The sequence below is a fragment of the Eptatretus burgeri genome, chromosome 13, assembly GCF_056783735.1.
Source record: "Eptatretus burgeri isolate ZD-2024b chromosome 13, Ebu_testis_v1, whole genome shotgun sequence".
NCBI classification, from domain to species: Eukaryota; Metazoa; Chordata; class Myxini; order Myxiniformes; family Myxinidae; genus Eptatretus; species Eptatretus burgeri.
Window position 1 is genome coordinate 71,529,235 of NC_140973.1, and position 19,491 is coordinate 71,548,725.

General features: G+C 44.5%; 1 protein-coding gene across 18 annotated transcripts in view; it reads left to right on the forward strand.

Annotated features, from left to right (window-relative positions):
- LOC147014747 (zinc finger protein 800-like) overlaps positions 1 to 19,491 on the forward strand; it is a 204,071-nt gene that overhangs the window by 51,539 nt on the left and 133,041 nt on the right. For 5 of the 18 annotated variants that reach the window (XM_085852963.1, XM_085852970.1, XM_085852965.1 and 2 more), the window contains exons 2-5: positions 10,858 to 11,022; positions 11,692 to 11,782; positions 12,302 to 13,015; positions 15,642 to 15,698. In XM_085852963.1, the coding sequence (XP_085709089.1) occupies positions 15,645 to 15,698 (54 nt within the window). In that variant the 5' untranslated portion in view covers positions 10,858 to 11,022; positions 11,692 to 11,782; positions 12,302 to 13,015; positions 15,642 to 15,644. Of the gene's footprint in view, positions 1 to 6,532; positions 6,653 to 10,857; positions 11,023 to 11,691; positions 11,783 to 12,301; positions 13,016 to 13,886; positions 14,321 to 14,346; positions 15,194 to 15,641; positions 15,699 to 19,491 lie in introns of those variants that run through there. The other 13 variants (XM_085852955.1, XM_085852962.1, XM_085852957.1 and 10 more) reach the window with 8 other exon arrangements.

The window sequence follows — 19,491 nt, forward strand, 5'->3', positions numbered from 1 at the left end:
CAGTATAATGAGTATATCATGAGGAAATCAAACATGGATGACATAGAGGAAGCTGGAGTCAGGATTGAAGGAAGATGGATCAACAACATAAGGTATGCTGATGATAACACTCTGTAGGCAGACAGTAAAGGGGATTTGATGAAATTGCTGCAGAGAATGAAGAATGAAAGTGAAAAAGCTGGCCTTGGTTTAAATCTAAAAAAGATTAAAATCTTGTCGACTGAGAAGATCAACCAGTTCAGATTTGGAGACTGTTATGTGATGTGGAATTAGTGGAAAGAACCAAAGTTTCATCGTTCTAGTGTAGGTTCTAAGATTGAAGTGAGTGAAAATTGTGGAGGAGAGATTAACAGATGGTTTGCATTGTGGAGAACAGCAATGTAAGGGTTTACAACGATTGGGAAAGACAAATATGTGACAATACTGTTATGGTTTTCAGAGACCGTGGGAAGACACATACCAGCACATAAGGGAGCCCTGGTGTAGTTAAATCTTTAGTATTTTGTCTAGCAAAATTACCTCTCCCCTCATATCAACGGAAAAGGAAATGCATTGTGTTTGTGTAGAAGATTTGAACCCCTTTGTGATTCTTCATCTAAATTCTCTGTCTTTCTTTCTCTTCTTATCTCTCTCCATTCCTCCCTCCCTATCTCTCTCAATTTCTCTCTCTCTCCCTTCACACCTCTGCAGCACCTCCATACATGCTTTATAACACTCTTGCACTACAAAACCACCATAAATCCAATCAGCTAACAACAACATAAGGTGGCGTGAACCCATGAAGCGACTACAAATCCAATCAACTAACAATAGCAGAAAGTAGCGCAGATCCGCACGCAGGCAGATAGGCTGGCCTCCAGCAATGACGTCGACTACCGATGCCCCGCCTTGGTCGTCGGTGGCATGGCAGTCGCTGGGCTCACCGAATGAGTATGGCATGGATACAAGATGGCCCAATGAGAGGCAGCCATCCACGAAGCTAAAGCTGTGCTTGAGGGTACAGCTCAGTGCCGCTCAGTCCATAAACCACACCTCTCCCAGGGACCATATAAGCTAGTCAATTCAAGCACTGAGCGCTTGTGTGTCTGGGAAATTCACGAACTGAGGCGGAACCTGTGACAAGTGAACCGAGCAGCAGAGTTTCCCTGGACACGCAGGCCATAACACACTAATTTACACTCTCTATCTCTGGTTTTCCCTACATCTAATTTGTTCACTTTGACCACACAAAAGCATTCAATGATGAGCTTTCGTCCTTTTTAGGGCTGGATTTTATTTAGTTATTTTTGCATACGTTGTCAAGGCTCATATGAGAGCTAACAGACAATGCACAGCAAGGAGGGCATGAGACAAGAGGGACGGGAGAGGGAAGGACAAAACAGTGGGGAACAGAGACGTTAGGAGATCTGTGGAAGGGAGAGTGATGGGGCGGGGAACACGGGGTATACAAGATGGACATTACAGGGACTTTCAGGAAGGAAAGCAGGGAATGAAGCTTGCTTTCATATATCAGGGAAGGTCAACAGGCACACATACACGACAGTACAAAGGCGTGGTGTGGCCTTCTGCATGATCGTTTGGTAGGTCCGTTTTTCTTTGTGGAGGATACAGTGACCTCAACAATTTACAGGAACATGTTGGAAGGATTCGCCTTCCCACATATTGAAGACCTGCAACCCAATATCAGTTTTCAACAGGACAGCGCTCCCCCTCATTGGGCCTTAGTTGTCCGAACCATCCTGAATGAAAAATTTCCAGGTCGCTGAATTGGCCGAGATGGACCAACCGCCTGGCCCCCACGATCATCAGACATAACCCCCCCCCTTGATGTTTTTCTGTGGGGGTTTGTAAAAGATATTGTCTACAATACCAAGGTGGCAAACCTGAAGGATCTTCGTTCTCTGATCACAGCTGCATGCGCACTGGTGGACGCAAACATGCTGAGCCAAACATGGAAAGAACTTGTGTATCACCTTGATGTGCTACGTGCAACAAATGGAGCTCACATTGAAATATATTGATGGTGCACACAAAACTTTATGAGTTTCTGTATCATATAAACCAAAGGGTATTGTTGGATCATTTGTGGTTCTAAATATATTAACAACCAAAGTTATCTGGGTCTTTTTGGAACAACCCACATCCTCCACCCTCTTGTTCTTTCTCCACCTCCTCTTTCTTTTTGTTGGGACCAATGTAAGCCCGCCGGATTGAGTTGGGTTTGCAAGGGGCTGCTAATACGCCCTGTCTTCTTCTCTCCTCTCTGTATATCACTCTTTCTTATTTTGTTTCTCCTGGAATGATTGAAGTGCCTGTGTACAGAACCTGTGACTTAGTTGACTGATTAAGTGGGCTTCTGTGCTCAGGGTAAGAGCTTTCTTTTGGGACACTGTTTGCCTTGTATATACGTGCTCTTTTTATATACCTTCAGAAAACAGTTTCCAAACTGCCTGATCATCTCTTTCCATTGGTTAGAACATAGTGTGTAACTTGTGACAGGGAATTCAGCCCCACCATTTTGTGATGATAAGCCAACGTTCCACTTACGGTATCACTCGGCCATTTTGATTAACAGTGGCGTATTGGGAAGCACAGTCCCTATCTGGGGTGATTAGTTTGCTGGGTTTAGCAGGATTTGGGTGCTGGACCCGACCTAAATTAAGCATCTCAAACCACATCTGTGGTTGCTTAACAATCCCTCATGCTGCGGAGTTATCTGCATTTCGTCAACTTCAGGGTCGTCGGCTGGGATGTGGGTCTGAAAACTCCCCTTGCGGCCCTCACCAGACCCGAACCTGTAACGATATAAATCAAGAGGCTGGTGAATGCTCTGGTATTTGAAGTTGCAATGTATGGATGTGAGTTATGTACAGTGAAGAAGAAAGAAAGGAAGAAGATTGACAGTTTTTAAATGTGATGTTAGAGATGAATGTTAAAAATTCCATGGACTGCAAGATGAACAAACAAGTCGGTGCTTGAATAAATGACACCAACATCTACTTACATTAGAAACACTGATGGGTAAAACAGAAACTGTTATACTTTGGACATATCATTCGTGCAGAAAACGAAACTCTGGAGAAATCAATGGGTATGGTTGAGGGGAGAAGAGGAAGAGACAGACTTTGGATGCACTGCATTAACAGCTTGATAAGGCTGCAACCAAGCTGTCTCTGCCAGAGCTTCAGGAAGCACTGCAGGAAAGGGATGTTTGGAGAAATCTGATCATGAATATCACCAGAAGTCAGACAATACTTTACAGAACCAGATGAAATTACATATATGTATATATATATATATATATATATATATATATATATATATATATATATATATATATATATATATATATATATATATATATATGTATGTAAGTATAATGATATGGGGGTGGAGGGAGTCAAAGGAGGTTGTAAGGAGAGGAATGAAGAAACACTGACAGCATATTCACCTTTTGATGAGACCCTTACTTGCACAGACATCACAATATATCACTTGAGATTTCATCGAAGAGCTTACCCCATGCAGTCTTGAGAAAAATGATATGGGGAGGGTCTTTTAAACTCGTGCTTTGTGTTTCCAAGCACGATCTATATTTCCTATGATCTACCATTTTGTCTGAATCTCGATATTCCCCAATGCTGTGAGCATGAGCAACACATTTGATTGGTCGAGATGGCATAAAAGGTGTAATATTTTGTTCAAGTACTTCTAAACTGGTGGTTCTTGGAAGTGGCAAGAAGGCAAATTTGTGTTCTACAGTGTTCAAGTGTATAATTCAGTTGAAATAAAATAAAGGTTTTAAAGGCTGTAGAATTTTTTTGGAAGTTTATCATCGTTTTTGCACCGTCTTTAACACCACTTCATTTAACAACTTAAATAAGTTCTTTGTGCCCTTTATGACGACCCTAAGAACAGTAAGTTTCATGTTTGGAATGATTTAAACTTTTGTTTGATTACCAGACAGACAGGCAGACAGACTAAACCAATTACTTTACTCCTCCATGCACATGTGTACTCAGGACAAGATTCTGCACAATTTGCAAATTCAGATCCAACGTCCTGCTAAGTCGCAGGTTCATGTTTCGATTTGTGTTCTACAGTGTTCAAAAATTTAACATTCAATTAAAATAAGTTGTTCCTCGAGACCTCGATCATAGATTAATATCTGTAAACAGACAGACAGACAAAGTGAACCAATTGCTTCACCCTACTTTTCGCTTTGCACATGGGTAATTACTAATCCATACCCCCAAACTACCTACCATTCCTGCCAATGTCCATGTATCACTCTATCCCCAATGCATCGAATTATTTCTCATAATTTCAGTTTAAGGTTATGTTGTGATAGATTCTGCTACCATGCCCTTTCCAGGGGATTTATCATATTTATTACTTGTTGAATACAAACATGTAACTTACTAACCTTTTCAATCCCACACAAAATGGGATCCAAGTTCATCCTGACTTTTTACATTTTCATATTATTTGTTTTATGTTGTATTACACGTTTAAATGTGATATTTGATATTCAAAGTTTAAATGTTACATGTAATATTTATGGTTTACATGTTATATTAAATGTTATTTGTAACATTGAAGGGTAAAAATGTTAAAATGTTATCTGGAACTTTAAATATTATATGTAAAATGAAATGTTTAAATTTTATACTTAATATTCAATGTTATATGCAATACTCGCAAAAGTCGCCAGTGACAAGAAAAGTAAGTAAAAGTACCCGTCCCTCGTGACGGGAAAAGTTTAAGTTAAACTGTCAATTTCAATTATTTCATGGAGTAAAAAAAGGTTAATTGTGTTGCACTCTTGGTTTCACTCAGAGCCAAACCCCTGAGTTTCTGTTACCATCCACTGCAAAATGATGGTGCAACATTGTGTGGTGAAGGTTGGATTTATCTATAAAGAGGGCAAAATATATAGCTATTTTAAAATTTTGTGTTACTCATGAAGATGTATATTAAATCTACTTTAAATGTAGATGTTCATGTTGATTTTAAAGGACTAGCAGTGCAAAGGAATTTACAGTCGAGAAAAAGGAGAACCAGGTACGATGTATAATTCCAATAAATTCATCACATATAATTTAGCAAGCAATACTATAATAATGCAACAATTAATCCAATATATACAATATTTAATGCAAAATAACAAGCAAAACAGGCAATAATATGATACAATAAGGCAATATGACACAATAATGATGACTGCACTGCCTCTGGATAGACAACATTTCGAATCTGCTTGTTGGCTGCCAGAATTGTGAGCTTGGCAATGTAGATAAGAAGATGATTTGTAATACTGCCGACCACCGAGTGGCGCTATACGATTCACATTTACAAAGAGAGAATTGGGGTCCTCCCCCCACCCTGAACCCCCTAGCCTGTAGCTTTGAAAATCTTTTCTTGCATCTCTATTTGCCAAAAATATTCCAATGGTATGCAATATGATTGGGTTACTACAGGTGGGGCCGATTTTATCAATGGACAACCAGACAGTCAATACAATTGTATGCATACACGAGGGCCAGTCAATAAGTAACCTTAAAATGGCGATATAAATTCGAGAATGTAATGTGTGGAGTTGAAAACGACATATGTTTCATCTATGCGTAAGAGTCATGTTTTGCCTGTTTTAGATCTGGCAACATTGAGCGCATGACATCAGTAGAGCAGTTCCAAGATGGTGGCTCCCTTCGAAGCATCACCAGGGAGGAGCAACGTTCTATCATCCGTTTCTTGGGAAGTGAGGGTGTGAATCCCAGTGAAATCCACCAAAGAATGAAGATACAATATGGTGACGCATGTTTATCACTGCAGCAGGTGTACGACTGGGACAGGAAGTTTAAAAGTGGAGTGTCCAGTGTGGCAGACGCTGCTCGCTCAGATCGGCCTAACACAGCCGACACAGCAGAAATGGTTGCAGGAGTTGAGTGCGTGCTAAAGGAAAACTGTCGCATTACGCTGGATGAAGTGGTCTCTGAATTGAGCATTAGCCATAGCTCAGCACACCATATCATTCACAACGTGCTGGGCTTCTGCAAAGTGTCTGCAAGGTGGGTGCCTAGACAACTGACACCCAAACTGAAAGAACGGAGAGTGGACGCATGTGAATAACTTCTGTGATGTTACGAAACAGAAGGCGACACATTCTTACAGCACGTAGTGACTGGGGATGAAAGTTGGGTCCACAATTTCAGCCAGAAATGAAGAAGGCAAGCAGAGAGTGGCTCATTCAACTTCACCGAAGCCCAAAAAATTCTGCACACAGCCGTCCACTATAAAAGTGATGCTGATGCTCGTCTGGGATAGCCGAGGCCCACTTGTAGATCATTACCTGCCTAGAAGGACCACAGTCACCAGTGCATTATACTGTGACCTCCTTCAAAATCATCTGAAACCAGAAATCAGATCAAAACATCGTGGACTACTCACTACTGGTGTTTTGCTGCAGCATGACAATGCTCAGCCCCATACTTCCTGTGCTACAGCTACAATAATCGAGGAAATGCATTTTGAGTGTCCTGCTCGTCCACCCTACTCGCCGGACCTCACCCCTTCGAATTACCACATCTTTGGGCCACTTAAGGAGGTGCTTGGTGGAACCACTTTCTGATATGATGAAGACGTCCAAGAGGTGGTGCACGAATGCCAACACAAGCAGTCAAAATTTTTTTTTCTGGAGGAATCCAGGCCTTCGTAAAGTGCTGGATAAAATGCATTGAACGCAATGAAGATTATGTTGAAAAGTAACACAATTGTTTGCACACATGCAATACATGCGTACATGCAATACATGCGTACATGCAATAAACAATTTGTGAAAAATATTTTAAGGTTACTTCTTGACTGGCCCTCGTAGATGAAATGTTTAAATGTTATATTTGATATTAAAAACCATATGTAACATTGAATATATGTCATATTAAATGCTTAAATGTGATGTTACATGTGATACCTAATGGTACATGCGATATTGTTGCATGTAATATGAAAAATTATAAAATTGAATGTTATATGTAATATTAAAGGTTTAAATGTGATGTGATATCTTAATGTTATATGTGATATTATGTGTAATATTAAAACGTTATACATAATATTGAATGTTATATGCAATCTTAAATGTTTAAATGTAATGTAATATTGAATGTTATATGTGATATTTTGTGTAATATTACATCGAATATATAATATTTGATGTTGTATGTAGTATTGAAGGTTTAAATGTAATGTGATATCTTAATGTTATATGTGACATTATATGTAATATTATATCTAACATATAATATGGGATGTTGTATGTAGTATAGTAGCCTGGTGTTGGCGCAGTGGTTAGGGCAGCGGCTTGGGATCCCAGTGTCCTGAATTCAAGCCCCGTTGGCTGCTGAATTAACACCAGGGGGTTGACTCAGCCTGTCATCCTTCCGAGGTCAGCGAAATGAGTGCCAGTGTACTGGTCCCGGTGTATGCCCCAGTTAGAATAGGTGTACCATATCCCTGTGTGTCGTAAGAGGCGACCAGGGTTGGCGTCAGGAAAGGCATCCGGCCATAAAACATTGCCTCAAGAAAAAGCCCAACCCCTGCACAGCAGGGAAAAATGGCTGTAAAAACGGTCATTTTATTTTATTGTATGTAGTATTGAAGGTTTAAATGTGATTTAATACTAAATGTCATCCATAACTTGGCACTTTTTTCAAGATCACTTAGAAGGCTGGACTGCTTTCTCTTTAACATGAATAGCTTGGATGTTTTTATTTCACATATCAGTTATGGACTAATGAGACTGAATGTTGATCTTCCTCTTTTGTATGGAGCACAAGGCTGCTGGGCTGCATCGTTGGCTTGGAGGTGGAGCTGTGCCAATTTTTGTAATGCACCCCCCCCTATTGGTTAGGGCAGGAATTTTGAATTTGGTCAAGGTGCCGGTGATAGCTCGCCTCCTCTTCACGAAGGACACCATGGAATTTTTGACGTAAACCAACTAATGTTGGCCGGCAGGACACCCAGTTCAACATCCATCCTCGGAATGGCACACACATTGATGAATCACCTTGCCTGTGAAATACCAGGATGAAAGTTTATAGCTGGATCAGGATTTGAACGCAGGCTGGATAACATAAAAGCGAGTGTGAATATCTCTGAGCCATCTTCTCAGCCTTGAGTGTTAATGTTGCCGAACAACAATGTTAATTATTTTTAAAACCCTCTTCCTTGGTACCGATCGTGTACAGCATTTTGGCTGCTGATTGCATCATTGGTTAGGAGTGCGGCTATGCCGCTGATGCAGTGCCCCTATTACCAGTACACTGGTGCTAATTTCACTGACCTCAGAAGGATGACAGGCTGAGTCAACCCACTGGTGTTAAGTCAGCAGCCGACAGGGCTTGAACTCAGGACCCTTGGATCCCAAGCCACCACACTAACCACTAAGCCAACACCAGGCTTTCTTCCTCGGTGAGCAAGTAAAAAGGATGTAAAATGTCACAGTCCCCGTTGTTTTAGTAATTTTGCTGTATGGAGATAAAGGGCTAGCCCGTATTTATGTACAACTAAAATGTCCGCCAGTCTCCTAGTTGGCCATCTTTGATCAAATCGCAAAATAAAGTGAGATGCACGTGTATGCCATCATGTACTGGGCTTGTGCCAATTTTGAATAAAATCGGACCATGCATGTCTGAGAAATGATGAGGGACATATTTAAGTAACAAAATGGCCACCAGTTGGCCATCTTGGATCTGATATCTCAAAAAAATGACGTGCTTATGTAAGCCATCATTCATTATCAGTGTGCCAAGTTTGAACAACATCAGTAAATGCACGCCCGAGAAATGGTTGAGGACATGTTCAACATCAGGTTTTAATAACTAAAATGCCTGCCAGTCGGCCATCTTGGATCTGATGTTGAAAAAACAGAGGACATGCATGCGTAAACTATCATTCATTATCTGTGTATCAAGTTTGAACAAGATCGGAAAATGCATGCCTGACAAATGGTTGAGGACATGTTCAACATCAGGTTTTAATAACTAAAATGCCTGCCAGTCGGCCGGCCATCTTGGATCTGATGTTGAAAAAACAGAGGACATGCATGCGTAAACTATCATTCATTATCTGTGTATCAAGTTTGAACAAGATCGGAAAATGCATGCCTGAGAAATGGTTGAGGACGTGTTCAACACCGGGGTTTTTTTTTTTACAACTAAAATGGCCGCCAGTCGGCCGGCCATCTTGGATCTGCTGTTGGAAAAAAAAAATGACGTGCATATGTACACCATCACATGTTGTCTTTGTGCCAAGTACGAATAAAATCGGTCCATACATGTCCGAGATATGATTGCAGACGCATGAACGCACACAAGGACACGAAAATCGAGACAGTCCAAAAGCCTCCGTTCCAGTTTAAGTCCAATGGAGGATAATAAAAAAAAACGTTTGCAGCGAATAATAACTCATTTACTGAGGAAAAGGCTGTACTACCACAAAATTCTTCAAACAAATCCTCATCTATTTAATTACTTTATAATTTGCAGTCTCAATTTTGATGCATTTCATGTATTTGTCCATTTTGGAGCATTTGTGGAGCTTCTTGGTTCATTTTGGACCATGTTGGTCCATTTTGCCCACGTTCATCCATTGTGGGGTATTTTTGTCCATTATTGTCTATTTTGAAGCATTTCAGGAGAATTTTTGGTCCATTTTGCAGCATTTATATCCATTCTGGAACATTTATGGAGCTTTTGGTTTATTTTACTTATTTTACAAGATTTGTCCATTTTGCAGCATTTTTGTCAATGATGCAGTGTTTGTGGAGCTTTTTCCTCTTTTAGTTATTTTTTGCAGGATTCTTGTCCATTTTGGTTCATTTCCAACATTTTTGGAGGTTTTTAACCCACTGTGGTGCATTTTTGTCCATTTTTGGCTTATCTTGGAGTATGTTCAGAGCTTGTAGTTCATTTTGGTTCATTTTGCAGCATTTTTGTCCATTTTGGTTCATTTTTGAGCGTTTTCGGAACTGCTGGACCGTTTTTTATTTTTTTTAAATTCATTTGTAGTATTTCTACCATTTTGGTTCTTTTAGGGGCTGTACATAAAGCACGTGGCGTTTTTTTTTGGGGGGGGCGGTTTCCTGGAGCATCACAGAGTGTCACCAGTGGGTAGAAGGAAGCATGGTGGAGGAGGGGTGGTTGGGCAGGGTATCAGAACTACGGTCACATGACACCATCTTCACCTTCATGGGCAAAGCCATCTTGGATTTCCCTTCACCATGCCAGGATATGTCAATTTAGAACGACCTTGCTTGTGGTTGAGTTCATTCAAAAATGACAGGGGTGCTGATCAAATAATTAATTTAAAGCTACGAGGGGCATTTCCAAAAAGAAGAAATCAGGAAGTTCAACTAGATGTTTGTAAAATTTGGAGGGAGCTGAAGGGCAACTCTATCTCATTTGAATGAGCTGTCGGATGCGACCAATTTACAAAAAAAAAACAAAAAAAGTTGCAGAATTGAAGCTGATCGAAATGAAAAAGGTGACATTGCTCTCATTCATAGTGTCATGTATTTCTGTTTTGTTTTTTTTGAGTGGAGAGTAGGAATCAGGTAAAGCATCACAGGGGGAGGGACAGTGTCAAAAAACTGTTCCAAAAGAGTCACGTACTTTGTGTCGGAGCCTATTTTGTCTGATTTGGAGCATTTTACAGCATTTCTGTCCATTTAGGTGCATTTGTCCATTTTTTTGTCCTTTGTTTGTGTATGTTGGTGCACAAAATCCATAGTGGGCCATGATGACAGAGCGCTGCACAAGTGAGTGTTCAAATGAAGTTTGTTTGTTTTGTTTACAGAGCATCCGAGAACATTTCTTATCGAGGAATTGAAAAAGCTTCAGGGTGCACAATCTACCATGAAGGAACTTCCTTGCCTTTTTGATTCGTCAAACATCGAAGCGATTTTTGGCGTTCTTGACCCCTGTGAAAGGGGTTATATTACTTTGAACCAGTACACACAAGGTGAGACCAAACACTGAAACATGAGCAGTTATTCAAATCACTCGAGAATTCTTGTCACAAAGTTGAGTTGCTAAATTGACCGTATTGAAGGCTCAGTTTGAAGAGCTTCTGCCAGACAAATTAGCAATTCCAAGTTTGAAAGTCTCTCTATTTTGGAAGAAAAAAAAGTACCATCTCGTTTGTGAACATTGCTGGCTAAAGCGCAATTGCTCAGGAGAAGTATACTTGGAGACAGCTGTGAACCAGAGTGCCTGCAGGTGGCAAGTTGCGTGAGCTCTCTCTCTCTCTCTCTCTCTCTCTCTCTCTCTCTCTCTCTCTCTCTCTCTCTCTCTCTCTCTCTCTCTCTCTCTCTCTCTCTCTCTCTCTCTCTCTCTCTCTCTCTCTCTGTCTCTCTCTGTTTCTCTTTCTCTTTCTCTTTCTCTTTCTCTTTCTCTTTCTCTTTCTCTTTCTCTTTCTCTTTCTCTTTCTCTTTCTCTTTCTCTTTCTCTTTCTCTTTCTCTTTCTCTTTCTCTTTCTCTTTCTCTTTCTCTTTCTCTTTCTCTCTCTCTCTCTCTCTCTTTCTCTCTCTCTCTCTCTCTCTCTCTCTCTCTCTCTCTCTCTCTCTCTCTCTCTCTCTCTCTCTCTCTCTCTCTCTCTCTCTCTCTCTCTCTCTCCCCTTGTCCTACACAGCCATGGTGACGATGGGTGCACAGGGTTTCAACAGCACGCCGGAGGGAGCGAAAGAGGACAAGATAACTCTGTCTGTGTTTCGCTCAGAATCGTGAGTTATGACGAACGCTCGTGCCAGTGTTGCACATACATCAGCACTCTTGTGTGTGTATACTTAACAGGACAACTGCACGGTGTGTGTGCTACAATGATCAAGTGCACCTGGCGTACCCCGATATAAGTTGTCTCTGGGTCAAAGTATAAACTAACATCCGTACTATGGCTTTTAATGAGTATGAAACACGACATCATTTGGTAATCTTACTTGTACATCAGCAAAATTACCAGATAAACACACACACACACACACACACACACACACACACACACACACACACACACACACACACACACACACACACACACACACACACACACACACACACACACACACCCTCCATAAAACATCCTGCTGCTCTTTCACGCGTCCAGCTCCACACAGACGTCACAAAGACACATCGTCTCCTGGAATGAAAAGACAATGGACGATGTTCATTGAGTGTTAAAATGTTTTGCTCATGTTCACGTTTCATGCAACTTTTGAACACCTTTTTCGACGTGTTCCCCACAGGCACAGAGGGTTATCACAAGCATGTGCACATCCTGAGAACGCCTAACCTCCTCAGCACGAACACCTCGTTACAACTTACGGTCACACCTCGTCCACCGGTGTGACCCTCACACTGACCTCAATCAACCTTCATCCAAAAGTCTCCAGTCATGGACCCCGTTTGTGGACCCCCCGTCATTTCCTATGAAGTATTTTCTACCTGTAACACTGACATACATTGTTCGTGCATGGGTTTCGCTCTGTTATGCTGTATTAGGAGGGACGGTGAGACGGGTATGTTATTTAACTGTGACGGACTCTCTGGCCCCTCGGTGAATGTGGTTCAGGTGGCAATTCACCAACGGGGACGTTGTAACTCACACGACGAACGTTTTCGTCATGTTGCTGTTTATTTCCACGAAGAATAAAACATTTGGAGTTCCTGTTGAGCTCACTTCATGACGTGTGTGTGTGTGTGTGTGTGTGTGTGTGTGTGTGTGTGTGTGTGTGTGTGTGTGTGTGTGTGTGTGTGTGTGTGTGTGTGTGTGTGTGTCCCATTTGTGAAATGACAATTGTTCAACATGCGGAATGGAATGTACGAATAGACCGTTGACTGCAACAGAGGCCGCTGATCGATGTCCAATATGTGACGTGGGTGGGTGGCACGGCGCAACGTGACGTCACAAAGCGCCCCCGTCACAATCGCATCTTCAAGAAGCAGCTCTCCTGGGGCAGGTGACAATCGAAATGATCCGGTGGTTTGTTGTTTTGTGAAAGAAACTTTAAAAATGAGCACCGAGTTGAGGGAAATATTGTCGCGCGGGGACGTTTTTAACGAGTTTTTGAATGATTGCACGTCCGTAAATCGATGACGAATGGTTTTGTGGGTGAGCGTCAAACAGACCGTTCATGTGTGATGGACACCTGTAGCATAATGGCCGGAGCAATGCCGAAGGTTTTGCTTTGTTACGCTCTCGTGTCTGGGTTCGTCCGGGGGTGCGACCGGCGTGCACCTGCGATCCTCCAATCCTCGACTCGTCTCCCACCTGCGGGTGGCACCATTATGGTCTAATGACGCAACAAAAGGTCGCAGCGACCGGCTGTCGCGTAAAACTGCGCGGCGGGTCTGCTCCTTGGGAATAATTCGGGGGGAAATGCGAACGCAGCCTCCCCATTATAGGCCCTCATGGGACCGGGGTGTTGCTCCCCCGGGGTCTATGGTGGGCCTGTTTCGGATGAGCGGAACGTCCGGTCAGCCTCAATTACTCCGGGGGGGGGGTGTTTGTTCCCCGGGTGAGCTTCCTGGTCTATTACCGTGAGAACGTCGCGATGCAAAGCGTCCAAGATCATGGGGAAACACTCGGGGAGAGAAATATTTCAAAAGAAGTGAGTTGAACGGACGAAGAGTGAACTCGAGCATCGTTCCCTCCTCTAACATGGCGGCACACTTCCTGCCCACATCACGTCTCACGGCCAAAGGCCGACACACTCAGGCCCGATCTTATGGCCGCCAACTCGGCCCGCCGGCTCGAGGTCAAGGGCGAGTCGGGCGGAGAGCGGCGGAGGGGAGGGGGAAGAGGCGGGAGGAAGGGGGGAAGCGACCGGGCGGGCGGACTAAGACGAAGAGGAGGAAGAAGAGTCGGGAGTGAACTCGACGTACTGCACCCCCGCGTCCTCGCTCGCTCGCGCGCCTTCTCGATTTTCGAACAGTCCGTCGGCCCAACGGTCGCCAAAAGTTGTTCGACACCGAGGGGAAGCGTTCGCTTGAGAGTTGAACTCCCGGGGTGGCGCCAAGAGCGAGCGCCGGGGGCCGGTAGGTGTCGCGGAGGACGCGTGGCGGCCGCGGCCGGGCTCGGCCTAATGCGTAACCGCGGAGTGCGCGGCGCGGAGTCGGCGCCGACTCGACGTCTCGAGCCTTCCACACTCCGAGCGCCTTCCCTGGTGTCGCCTCGAACGGACACGACGCTTCGTCGAGAGGTTCTGCGCGCCGAGCCAGGGAAACGGGAAACGACGTCCGACAGAACGACGGTGAGACCGACGGTGAGGTGCGCGGCGGCCGTTGCGCATTTTCCAGGCCGCTCGGCCCGCGCCTTGTCGGCCACGCCGCGACGCGCCGACGTCGCTCGTGCGAGACCCGTCGCCCCGACGCGAGGTAACGCTCGCGCCCGAACTTGGCGCCGATGTTCGCGGTGCTCGGAGTGCGCGTCCTTCGGATTGGGGAGTCGCAGCGACCGCTCGTTCGGGCTCCGTCAACGTGAAGCGCTTCGATGGGAACTGTCGGGGGACGGCCTTCCCGGTGCACCTGTCGGCCCGTCGGGGAGAGCGGGTTTCGGTCGGGGTCGTCGTGAGTTCGTGTGCCCATCGGTGGAGGGTCCCAACGATCGCCGGACTCCCGGCTCGAGCCGCCCATGGGGCTGCAGACTTGCGCCATTTTATGACGTTTTGTACATTTTCTCTCGAATTCTTTGCTTTTCTCCTTTTTCCTTCCTCTAAAAGCGTCGCGGCGCTCATCCGAGGTCGGAGTCCCGTTTCCCCGTACGACGCTCCGCACGTTCTGTTTGTTCACACCCTAACACCCCCCAGGCCACACACTAGACCTGGACCCTTGTGGCGGGAAAACCCCGAGAGGCCGCTTGAGCAACTCCACCGAAATTGTCACCACAAGGGAAACGTCAGGAGCAGCTCGGAACGTAACCGGATCCGCACGGGGAAGTTTGTGCTCGAATCCGGGAAAACCAGTTCAAAGTTGCTGGTGAACCCCGCAGGGGTCGGTACTGCCCTTTTCATGTGTGTTGCAGGTCCCCGCAAGGTGCCGAGGGTCACGACCTTGTGATACGCGCGTCGAGGTGCTCGATATTGCGGTCGCGTGTTTTCAGGGGGTTCGAGTTGAGCACGCGCCCTGGTGCATTTTGGGTAATATTTAAAGCACCAACTTGACTCTGCCAACCCTCCTCCAGTTGGTTTTAAAGTTCAGATGCATTGGGGACGTGTATTGTGAGCTCTTGCTGGAGTTAATGCTGAGCTTTGGGCGATGCTGTGCCAAGAATAGTCAAAGTCCCTGATCGTTTGCATCGCGCCGAGTCAGGAGCTTCGGTGGCGGAGGTTGACTTGGGAGGCCGAACACTGTCTCCTTTATCCGTCCGGCTGGACGTCACGCCGCATCTCTTGCTTTGGGCTAATGGGACGGGAAGACCATGGGCGAGATTTGTCACCCCACACCCCACACCACCCACCACTTACCTTCCCCCCCTACCTCCGCTCTACTCACTCCCTGCTACTTTCACCAACCTGTCTCTAAACAATTAGTCGTGGTGCCGCATTGTGTCCAGAAATACACATTGCATGCCGTGTCTTTCAACAGGTCATGGAGGTCAAGGAACCAAACTGTTTGCAACATTGCCCAAGAGGTGCCAATGAGGTACAGGAATATTTATGACACTTGACCACTGACCGGCACATGGACACGCATGCACACACACGCACTTCTGTATGTGTAAGAAAGAACAAAACGTACACATAACATGTTAGCAAATGCACATGTGCACAAAAGCTGCCACCTGCATGTATGTACATGCAAGCACACATATGCACCTGTGGAAGTGTATGCTTACACACACACACGCACACATGCACACCATCTATACAGAGACATTTGTGTTTGTGTGTTGTGCTGTGTGTCTGAATACACACACCAAACACCTGGACGCTCACACATTGAACACCTGCACGATTTCACATTGAACACCTGTGCAATCGCACATTGAACACCTGGACGCTCACTTATTGAACACCTGGCAGGGTCATGTGCCCAACACCTGGGAGGGCCGCGCCCCCAACACCTGGGAGGGCAGCATGCCCAACACCCAGGAGGGCCGCTCGCTCAACACCCAGGAGGGCCACGCCCCCAACACCTGAGAGGCCCGTGCCCTCAACACCCGGGTGGGCCATGCCCCAAAACCCTGGAGGACCACACTCCCAACACTCTGGAGGTCCGCACACACAACACCCTGGAGAGCCGCTCACCCAGCATCCAGGAGGGCCACGCCCCAAACACCTGGGGGCCCATTCCCTCAACTCCCGGGCGGGCTGTGCCCCCAACACCCTGGAGGACCACACTCCCAACACCCTGGAGGTCCGTGCCCCCAACACCCTGGAGGGCCGCTCACCCAACATCCAGGAGGGCCGCACCTCCAACACCCGGGAGACCCACGCTCCCAAGACCTGGGAGAGCCACGCCCCAACACCCGGGAGGGCCGCTCACCCAACATCCTGGAGTGCCGTGTGCCCAAAACCCGGGAGGGTCGCGCAACTGACACCCGAGAGGGTCGCACACCTGACACCTGGGTGCTCACTGGCACACACACACACACACACACACACACACACACACACACACACACACACACACACACACACACACACACACACACACACACACACACACACACACACACACACACGAACACAAATTTGGAATTGTTTTTCAATTAGTCCACTCAATTGATTAGACAGTAAATTTCATTGTACTTTCTTTGCATTAATATTGATCAGTTTGTAAACTGATCTTTTCAAACAGGTGTTTCAAAATTGCTTGTTTACCACTTTGCTGTGCCGTAATGAATCAAGCGGCACCTCTGCCTTTGATGTGTGATTGGAAAGTCTGTAAAAGTGCCAGTTTATAGACTGTGAATGACTCTCCCAACAATGGTCAGTCCTCGGTCTTTGTGGTGGAGTTAACCCACGACCCTTGCTCAGTCGTAGTGATTTGGTGTAATATATGCTTTGGAGAAGTTTTTTTTTTCTTTGCCATCCAAGTTCACATGCCAGGTCCAGTGGGTTTTACTTTTTGGAGACATTTGCTAATCATGTTTGCTGAAGCATTATTGTGCTGTTGTTTGTTTTGGTCACTCGCTTAACCAGAGATCCATGACCTTTTAAATAGATTTGTTTACTTTTCAGTTGTTTCTCTTCGCTCTGTTTATGGTGGTAATGAGTGCTTACTTACTCATTATTTCATCACCTTGGGCTCTCGGTAATTAACCCTGTGCATGCGAAGTGAAAAGTGGCTTTAAGCAATTGGTTCATTTCTGTCTGTCTGTCTGTCTTTCTGTCCTGTTTACAAACGTCATTTTATGATCGAGGAACAACCTAATTTCAATTGAATGTTCGATTTTTAACATGAATCGGATAACGAACCTGTAGTTATGCAGTATAGTACGTAATTTGTCTCTGAATTCGTCCTGATCGCACATGCGTCGAGAGGAGTGAGATAATGTATTTACTCTGTCTGCTTGTCTGACAGTCAAACAAAATTGAAAATCATTTCAAACATGAAACTTGCTGTTTTTAAGAACACCATAAAGGACAAACAAAATGCACGAAGAACTAATGTAATGTGTTCGATAGGGTGGTGTGAAAGGACACAAACAAAAGGCACGAAGAACTAATGTAATGTGTTCGATAGGGTGGTGTGAAAGACAATGCATCAACAGCGGTAAACTTCCAAATTATTTTTTCTACAATCTTGAAAATCTTTATTTTATTTCAGTGGAATTATGTACTTGAACACTGCAGAATACAAATCACCTCTTTATTTCGCACTTTCAAAACCCTTCCGTGTCGGACAAAATATTACGGCATTTTACATCATCACGACCAATCAAGTTTGTCGCTCGTAGAAGCCACCCATGCCCTTTTTTTCTCAAGACGGTAAGGTGTTCTATGAACTCTCTAGTTGTCAACAGTATCTCTTTCGGTGGTAAAGTTATTTCAGTGCAGCGATTATTTAGTGGTGGGGAACAAACCGATGAGAGTTGTGCTGACTCAGCCATTACATACCTTTTGGATCTTATCTACAAACTGGCATTTGCATTTTTTTTTTTTGCGAAAGTAAGTAAAAAAAAAAAATGGTTGCACTATAACTTTCAAACATAATATATGTCGGTTTAAACAACCCTGAAGTTTGTGCTGAAGTTCTGAAGTCATATCCCCAAGAATTCCCCTTAGCTGCATACTCTTCTCGTTGGAACTGCCTTGTAGTTTGCGACCGTTTGATGTTCCGTGGTAAAAGTGGACGTGGGGGTAGTTTTGGAGTTTCAATTTTTAATGTCTCATCAACTTGTCAGAATTGTTCGGCCTCAGGTTCTCTTTCACCCCAATCATTTTCTCCCTCTTGTTTACTCTTCTTCTTTTGACTTTCACCAAAAGAGAGGGTATTGCATTTGGGTCCGTTTGTTTGTTTGTTTGTTTGTTTGTTTGTCCACACAGAAGTTTCGTGTTTTTCTCCGCAACCACTTGTCGGATTGAGACAAAAATTTTCACCATTGGGGTGACTACTCGTAGAATGTTTTCGTGACAATTATGATGTCATAGGTCACTTGTTGTCGCAGCCATGTTGGAAAAATGGAAAAACTTTGCACCTCTGTATCTCTGAAACTGCAACAAGGAAATAACTGAATCTTGGCACAAAGCAAGTACTCCTCATGGGGAATGAGTGTGATATTTTATGATGTCATAGGTGCCTTTGTTATGAGGTCATAATTGCGCATGTAGAACGCTCCATCCGATCAGTATGAAAATTTTTGAGGGTCATCTAGGGTTAAAATGGTGCACAATTTTTTTGATGATGTCATTGGTTACGTGATTCGGCAGCCACATTGTTTTATTTTTTTATTTTTTTTATTTTTTTTTAAACCTTCAAAAATCTATGAAATGGCTGAACCGGTCATCACTGCCAGCAGTTATAAAGTTGCAGTTCTAATGATGTCTCTTATTATTAATTATGGACACCAGTACACAAACGCCACACACAACACACCACACAAAACGAGTCCTGGCGAGGGTCTGCAATCTCTGATTGTTCTTTTTATTGTTTTGTATGCAGGACAAGGCTGTGGGGTAGCATCGTTGGTTGAGGTTGTGGCTGTGCTACTGATGCAGTGCCCTCTATAGGTTAGGGCAGGAATTCGGAATTTGTTCATGATGTGATAGCTCACCTACTCTTCGTTAAGGATACCGTGGGATCTTTACTGTCCACCAACCGTGGGATAAACTCCCGTTTAATGTCGCTCCAAGGGACTGATAAATCACTCTGCCTATGAAACAACGAGATGACAGTTTATAGCTGGGCCAGGATGCAAACCCAGGCGAGACAGCTTCGAGGCGAGTGTGCGTACCCCTACGCCATCCTGCTCGCCTTTATTTACTCTAAT